Raw genomic sequence first — 8,485 nt, 5'->3', positions numbered from 1 at the left:
AGATTGGGGACCTCAAGGTTAACGTTTCAAAAGTAGAATCCCATTCGTATTTATTTGTACTTATATTTAGAGGCAGCATGGTTTAACAGGGCCTGAAACCCAGATCTGAATTATACAGGTCACAATCACGGAGAAGCTGTGACTGGAGGCAGGCCAATCTTCCTTTCTGTACCTTCGACCCTTCCATCTTAACACAAAGGAATCCATCAGTCCGGACCTCACTTTTTGCGCCTCGACCTGCCCTCGGGAGCGGAACTACATCCCCCAGAATGCGCCGCGCGGGCGCCAGGCATGTCCGCCGCCGCTCGCAGCTTTCCTCCTGTCCCTCCTACAACTCCCACAAGCCCCCTCGGCCGCGGGCCGCGGCCCGGCCCTGGGTGGAGGCGGAGGCGGAGGCGCGGGAGTTATGGAGGGGGCGGGCTCTGCAGGGAAGTGCGTCAGAGGAGGCGCGGGGAGAGTAGGGTGCTGTGGTCTGAGCTAGAGAGTGAAGCTGGTGGAGCAAGAGGATGGGCGGTGAGTGAGCGGGGCGGCGTCGCTGGGCCGGGGTCGGGGAGCTGTTTGACGTTCCTGGCAGTTTGACTAGGGGGCCCCTTCCCGTGCGCGGTCGGGGCTGGGCGGGTTCTGAGCGGCCGGGGTTTTCCTGCCCGAGCGGTCTGGGGAGGGGCCTGATTGGGTACCGGGGCCCCTGGCCGGGGCCGCGTAGGGCCGCCCCGCCCCAGCCCCGGCCCGCCCGGCCCGCCTTGCGGCCCGCGAGCTGACGGTTCCAGGCGTCCGGCGTGAGCCAGCCGCGGTTCCTGGTGCTGGGACCTTTTTAAGGTCATTTGAGAGCACCAGTATAAAGGGGGGATTTAAAAAAAAAAATCAAAATACAAACCCAACAACTTGAGTTATCGTTAATTATTGTAATTGCCCTAATCTTTACTGAGTCACTTCCCATTTAACAAACTCAGCAACCCCAGTTTGCGATCCTGTTTTCGTGCACCTTTGTGAGGTGTTTAGTGCAGACACGGTGTGTGCTCTCAGTCCAGTGTTTGACTCAGCGTGATCCGCCTTGAGTCATTTTACTGCGGCCATTTACTACGGCTGTTGAGCCCCGTCCACGCCTTGGGAGTGTTCATATTTTGCCTAGCTTAGAGTTTTCTGTCTGAGGAGGGATCATTTAGTTCTTGTGGACATACGTTGCACTTTAGGATTTAGGGATAGAGCGAGGTTGCAGCTGAGAAGGTTCGGAAGTGTAAGGAGTGGGGAGAGTAGATAGGAGTGAAGAATTTGGCAGCGTTAAGAAGCTTGGTTTAGCTTTAATGGATTAGGGGGAGATTGATATCTAGTATTATTACATGTTATTATTCTCTTTGCTATTCCATATACCTAGAACAACCTTTCCCTCGGGCTAACAAACATCTTCAACTCTGTCTTCCAAATAGGTCCTGACTCTTACCCTTGTTTTAGGAGGCTTCCCTCTTCGGAGGAAACTGGGAGGAGCCGATTTCCACTGCTTCCTTTTTCTATGCCTTTTTCACACTCGAAACCAGAACACTTAATGCTCTGCAACTTGTGTAAAAATTCACTCTGTAATTAAAAATGTGTGCACTGCTGACCATGGGCATGTCTGTTGTTTGTATTTGTAATGTGTATGTCCTTTTCAGTGTTGTCTGTTTTAGTATGCAGGTGATAGACTAGAGAACAAGACCTCTGTCTCCGTAGCATCCTGGGTATGTGAGCATTCAATAAGTACTCTTATGAGAATAAGTTTTGTTTTAAATTTAATTAAGAACATGCTTGCTTTTGTAAAATAAAATTCCTTAATGATTATATACTACTTTAAATGACGAAGGAATGGGGAAAAGGGTAAAAGGTCATTTTTGAGATAATTCCTTTCAAAGTCTATTATTTGTCATCAAAGTCTAACTTTTCTTATTTCTTCAACTTTTAAACAGAGCAGTCTGAATGCCAGAATGGATAACCGTTTTGCAACAGCATTTGTAATTGCTTGTGTGCTCAGCCTCATTTCTACCATCTACATGGCAGCCTCAATTGGCACAGACTTCTGGTATGAATATCGAAGTCCAGTTCAAGAAAATTCCAGTGATTTGAACAAAAGCATCTGGGAAGACTTCATTAGTGACGAAGCTGATGAAAAGACTTATAATGATGCACTTTTTAGATATAATGGCACAGTGGGATTGTGGAGACGGTGTATCACCATACCTAAAAACTCACATTGGTATAGCCCACCAGAAAGGACAGGTAGCTATTCCTCTTATTATAATTTCTCTCTCCTTTATCTACTCAATAATAAACAGTGGTATGATGATTGCCCAATTATGTATAAGCACGTTTGTTGGGTTCTCTCTCTCCTTAAAGAAATAAATCTTTTGTATAGTTCCTCTTCCTACCACTTTCTCTTCTCAACTTCTATACTTTACCATGGTACTCATTAATATTAGATGGATGAGTAGCTGTTCTTATCTTGGGAAAGCCATTTAAAATTTTTGTACTTATTTACTCATTAAAATACTTTATATTTACCTTATATATATCATAAGGAAATAGTTGGAAAAGTACACTGGAAAACTTTAAATATATGGTAGCTATAAAAGGACTAGCATCCAAAATCAAGTCAGCAAATGTTAATTGATTATCCTTTTATGGATTAGCTGTGTTATAATACATATCTGTCATTTGACCCCTATATCTTAGAGGATATAATTTGACTAACTCTGCATTTAAATCTATGTATATTTGAGACTGTTTTACAACAATCTTGATACAGAGTTTGTAGTTAAAACATTTGTATTATAGAAGTAAAGGAAAAAAGTGTAAGCTGTTTTTCAGATTATTTTGCAAGCATTCTTATTTAATACTTGCAGATTTTAATTTCCAGTTACTAAAATGGAAGCTTTAGAGATCTTTTTAAGGAACAACTTTATAATTTATTTTTATTTATGACTACTTGGCCTCTTAGTGGGAAAGCATTGTATTCAAATCTTAGCAGAACAGACTTGAGTTATCATACATCAAAAGGATGCTAGTATGTCTTTATATAGGAAGAAAAGGAACTAGTTTGGAAAGAAAGGATAGGAAGCTGGTTAAAATTCATTGTAAAATGTTCAATTCTACTTATGAGGATATAGGAGTGCTTCATATAGTAGTCTGACGAGTCATTTAGTCATTCATTTAACAAATATTTATTGCATGCTTCCATGTTTCAAGGCCTTGTAGCTTGGGGAACATTAGGGAAGAAAACAAAAATTAATAAAAATCCTTACTGCTGGGGAGCTAGCATTCTAATAAGGGGTGACAAGCAAATAAACAGATGTATAATAGTATAAACAATAAATATTAGAAGGTGATGTGTGCTATGGAAAGAGAGAACAAAATAAAGGGGATTTGGAAATATGTGGGGATAGGAATACTGCAGGTCCTAGGTTATGATTTTCAATAGGATAGTTGGGATAGGCCTCATTCAGAAGACACCACTTGAGTAAAGACTTGATGTAAGTAAAGACTAGGTGAGGGAGTTGGCCACATAGGTAATTGAGGGGAGGGTAATCATTTAGGTTGGAAGGAACCTGCAAAGGCCCTATGGCAGGAGCATGTCTGAAATATACAAGCAAATATACCAGCAAAGAAGCCCTAGAACTGGAATGGAGGGAGAGTTGAGGATGCTGTCAGAGCTGTACTCTGGGAGTTGGGTAAATCAGGTAGGACTGTTTAGGTATGGTGAGGACTTCAGTTTTTTACTCAGAGTATAATGAGCCAAGGTGGTCATTGAGTAATGGAGAGGCATGATCTGGCCACCCTGGCTGATGTGGTGAGAACAGATTGGCAGCTAGGAGAACGGTTAGGAAGCTGTTGCAGTAATGCAAGTAAGAGATGATTATGACTCAGACTAGGGTGGTGACACTGAGCAGCAGCTGGATTCTGGATATACTTTGAATGAAGAACCTCTAGGATTTCTTGATGGAGTGTAAATTGGTAAAAATGACTCTAAAGTTTCTGGCTGGAGGAACTGGAAGGATGGAATTGTCATTCTCTGAGATGGGGACATGGCCAGTAGAACAGGTTTTGGGGGAGAAGATCAAAGTTCCTATTTGTTTCAGTTTTTGTCCCCTGCCTTTTCTTCCTTAGCTTCTTACATATCTATTCAGTTATTCATTTTCCTGCTCTTACTTTTTTTCCCTTTCTGTGCCTGTGTCTTCAGCCTACTGCTGAGAACCAGTGGCATCCATTGGTGGTCTCTGAGACCTGTGTGTCACTCAGGGCCAAAGGATCAGGGCCGACTCCTCTGGAAACATCTTTCTATTTCACATTTTATTTGAGAGAATGCTTACTGAAAGAGATTATTGTTAAATGTTTATAATTAAAACAATAAGCAATTGTTGTTCTTGTTCCAGAGTCATTTGATGTGGTCACAAAATGCATGAGTTTCACACTAACTGAGCAGTTCATGGAGAAATTTGTTGATCCCGGAAACCACAATAGTGGAATTGATCTACTTCGGACCTGTGAGTATTTTGATTTCACCAGAAAAGTTGGGGGAATAATTTTATTTATCTTTGTTGAATTTTGTTTTTGGAATAAGATGTAGTAGGTAGTGCCAACTTGAAATGAGATCTCTGACAGTATCCCAAAGAACTATTCTATTGGTAACATTTTAGAATGAATATACATACTTACCAAATTTAAAATGATTTGAAGTTTAGGGTGGTAACTAGTACCTTGGATGATGGAATGTAGGCTTCCAAAAGATGTTATTAATGAACTCATTTAATTAAGAGGAAATATAGTTGGTATAAATTATAAATTCCTGTATTTGAATTAAATACTTCCTGAATTCAGATAGGCATATGTGAAAAATTGACTGCAAGCTGTAAATGAGTCACTGAGTATCAGTCCTGCCAAAAGTATTGATCCAGTCTTAGGTAGTAGAACAAAAGCATAGATATTGAAAAAAAAAAAGAAAGAAAGTATATATTAGGAATGTTTTATTCCTTAATCATCAGGCAGCCCCTGAAAAACTATCTTCAGATTTGAGCATCTGTTTTCAGGGATATAGAGACTTGGCCAGAGCTTGCCTGGAAGAATGACTGTTATGAGAGAAAAGGTTGAATAAACTGCAGGTATTCAGTTTTGCAATGAGGAGGCATAGCCAGAAGTTTATCACTGGCAGAGTTTGAAGGGAAGGAAGTTAGGAAGGAAGACTAAGAAATCCCAGAAAGTTAAAACCAGTGCAAAAAAGTAGAATTTGGTTAAGATTGATATTAATGCATTGCTAATGGTTAAAATTATCTGAAAATGGAATGGAGATTTTTTTTTTGGTAAGGTCATCAGTTTTCTTCCCATGTTGATGAGGGATTTATAATATTTAAAATTTCCATTTATTGAGCACCTGGTATAGTCCAGATTCTCTGCTTTGTGCTTTATGTATACTTTCAACAGCCCTGCAAGACAGGTCATTTCTAATCACCATTTATTTACTTATTACTGCCTTTAGATCCAGTAAGGGCTGAGATAATGTTTGTATGTAGAGCCAGACTGTTTTTGCTTTAAATCCTGGCTCTCCTACTTACTTCTGTGTTATTTTGTGTAAGTTATTTATGCCTCTTGCCTCAATTTCCTCAATTATAAAATGGAGATAATAATAATACAATTGTCCCTCGGTGTTGGGGGATTGGTTCCAGGACCCCCTGTAGATACCCAAATACAAAAATGTTAAAGTACCCTATATAAAATGGTATGGTATTTGCATATAACCTATACAAGTTTCCCATGTACTTTAAATCATCTTTAGATTACTTTATAATATTCCAATACAATGTAAATGCTATGTAAATACTGTATCATTATACTGTATTGTTTTATATTTGTATTGTTATTTTTTGTTTTCCCCCCCCCAAATATTTTTGATCCTTAGATGTGGAGTCCTCTGATACGGAGGGCCAAATGTACCTGCTTCCTAGGGTTGTTGGGAGGATTAATACGTATACAAAGCATGTGTAGAACAAACATTGCATGGCATATAAAAAGCCCTCAGTAATTGTTACCTATTAGTGTCCTTTCACTTTTATTGGGACAAAGTTAGCATCCTTTTGAACAATATCTTTTAGAAAGGGGCCTCAATACTTACTTCTCACTTTTTGATAAAAGGTCTAATTAGAATATGATAGAAATTGACTTTGTGGGAAAATGGTCTGAAATCATGGTATCATTTCCATTCTTTCTTTTTCTCTCTTTTTAAAAATCAGATCTTTGGCGTTGCCAGTTCCTTTTACCTTTTGTTAGTTTAGGTTTGATGTGCTTTGGAGCTTTGATTGGACTTTGTGCTTGTATTTGCCGAAGCTTGTATCCCACCATTGCCACAGGCATTCTCCATCTCCTTGCAGGTAGGTCTTGTCATCATTTTTACCTTTTAGCTTCTTCCTGTCTTTTTGTAGGGACCAAAGAATTATAATCCTTAAACATTCACATATTACTGCCCTGGCATGTTCCCTGAAAAGCTTTTTTACTGTGTTCTTTACCTACTAATGTTTTGTTTTCTAAATTTTCCCCTAAGGTCTATGTACATTGGGCTCAGTAAGTTGCTATGTTGCTGGAATTGAACTCCTCCACCAGAAACTAGAACTGCCTGAGAATGTATCTGGTGAATTTGGATGGTCCTTCTGCCTGGCTTGCGTCTCAGCTCCCTTGCAGTTCATGGCTTCTGCTCTCTTCATCTGGGCCGCTCACACCAACCGGAAAGAGTATACCTTAATGAAGGCATATCGCGTGGCATGAGCGGGAAGCCGCCTGCTTTACAATTGCCATTTTTATTATTTTTTTAATAATGACATTTACCCTTGCCTCCCTTCCATTTGTTTTTAATTTAATTTTTATTTTTTGGTGGATATACCATTTGATTCTGAAAATCTATTTTATTTATACACACACACCACTAAATGCTCACTTAATACTACTAAAACATAATGTGGTTTACTCTAAGTGGTTCCATCTTTCCAACAAACTAGATTCAAGAGTCCAGACAGAAAGAAATGGGATAGAGACTTGGCATAAATTTGTGAAAATTGGCAGTAGGAAATTGACCCAAAACAAGTTCTGCTAATATTTGTTAGATTTTTCAGTAAAAGTAAAGTAACTCTGTCTGTTCAACTGCAAACTCTTTAGTTTCTTTGGAGACCTCTCTGTCAAAACTTCATGTTTATTTTGTTCTTGTAGATAGCCAGTCAGCCAGTGGTATTCATGCTATTTTCAAAGATTTAAGATATATAAAATTGAGAAATTATCTATAATCCTTTCCCCTAAACATTGGCACATAGTAGCTTCATCTGAGGTAAAGTATGGCAGCTGTTTATACTGTGTCAGTCTACAAGAAGTGAAAAATACAGTGTTTACTTTAAATTTTAACTTTGTAATTGCAAGAATTCAGCCAGACAAGAGGGTTAATTTTACTATTTTAATTTTTTTTTTTAACTCTCCTTAATAGGATTCTCAGTACGTATTTTGGATTTTTTTCTCCTTCCCTCTTCATATACCAGGCATATTATTAAAAACGTGCTTTCTTTTTAATATTATGTTAGGGACACAGAGTAAAATTCCCCAACTGATATCCATTTATTCCAGCCAAGTACCATAAAGAAGTTTCCACCATAATGACCCTCCAGAGCTGGGAAACCTACCACAAGATCTAAAGTTTTGGCTGTCCATTAACCTCCAATTATGGTCTTTATTTCTTGTGGTAAAATGATGTGCCTTTCCTTGCCTAAATCCCTTCCTGGTGTGTATCAGCATTATTTAATGTCTTCTAATTCAGTCATTTTTTATAAATATGTCTATAAACATTGAACTTTAACAAATCTTATTTATTTATTCCATTACTGTAGCAATTGACAGATTTAAAAAAATGTAACTTAGTAATTTCTTACCATATCCTAAATCTGTCTTTTTTACAAAATAAAATTAAAAATGAGAAGAGACTCAAATAATTGTGTATAGAGTGTCTGAATTGATTAAAATCTCAACACTTTAGGATAAAGAAGTGGAGGATTCAGAATGGAAATTTCTGTTGTTCTCTGTGGAAAATACATTGTTGCTCTACAGGGCTATGTTTTTGTCCTGTGTTTGGGTTTCTGTTTTACCTTCCAGAAAATGTAGGAACCTTCCTCCCATTAGAAAATACAAAAATCTTTATTTTTTATATTTCAGAATTTTAAAACATGTTTTCAACTAGTTGTGATCTCTACATATCATAATATGGCTAGTTTTCTATAAAGTCATTTAATGGTTATGGATGTTTGTATTCTTTTTTTGTTTGTTTGTTTGTTTGAGACAGAGTCTCACTTTGTTGCCCAGGCTAGAGTGAGTCCTGTGGCGTCAGCCTAGTTCACAGCAACCTCACATTCCTGGGCTTAAGCGATCCTGCTCCCTCAGCCTCCTGAGTAGCTGGGACTACAGGCATGCTCCACCATGCCTGCCTAATTTTTTTTTT

The 8,485-nt window shown here is 38.8% G+C and overlaps 1 protein-coding gene across 2 annotated transcripts; it reads left to right on the top strand.

The window, feature by feature from the left end:
* The first annotated feature begins 396 nt into the window (after nt 1-396).
* On the top strand, nt 397-7,982 carry CLDND1 (claudin domain containing 1). Of its 2 annotated transcripts, XM_012743106.3 has the most exons (6): nt 424-513; nt 1,662-1,712; nt 1,938-2,247; nt 4,398-4,508; nt 6,249-6,386; nt 6,557-7,982. In XM_012743106.3, exons 3-6 carry the CDS (start codon nt 1,956-1,958, stop codon nt 6,775-6,777), a joined length of 762 nt encoding a protein of 253 aa, XP_012598560.1. In that variant the 5' UTR covers nt 424-513; nt 1,662-1,712; nt 1,938-1,955; the 3' UTR covers nt 6,778-7,982. The 2 variants fall into 2 exon arrangements, with proteins under 2 accessions (XP_012598561.1, XP_012598560.1); XM_012743107.2 differs by lacking the exon at nt 1,662-1,712 and having other exon boundaries at nt 397-513.
* Nucleotides 7,983-8,485: the final 503 nt, after the last annotated feature.

The sequence above is a fragment of the Microcebus murinus genome, chromosome 1 (genome assembly GCF_040939455.1).
Source record: "Microcebus murinus isolate Inina chromosome 1, M.murinus_Inina_mat1.0, whole genome shotgun sequence".
Lineage (NCBI taxonomy): Eukaryota > Metazoa > Chordata > Mammalia > Primates > Cheirogaleidae > Microcebus > Microcebus murinus.
Note: the sequence above shows the minus strand (reverse complement) of the source record. Positions and strands in the feature narration are given on the sequence as shown.

Coding starts and splice junctions, on each gene's coding strand:
- CLDND1 (XM_012743107.2), top strand. CDS start 1,956: ATGGATAACCGTTTTGCAACAGCATTTGTAATTGCTTGTGTGCTCAGC. Junction 4,509..6,248: donor AATTGATCTACTTCGGACCT/GTGAGTATTTTG, acceptor TTTAAAAATCAG/ATCTTTGGCGTTGCCAGTTC. Junction 6,387..6,556: donor CATTCTCCATCTCCTTGCAG/GTAGGTCTTGTC, acceptor TTTTCCCCTAAG/GTCTATGTACATTGGGCTCA.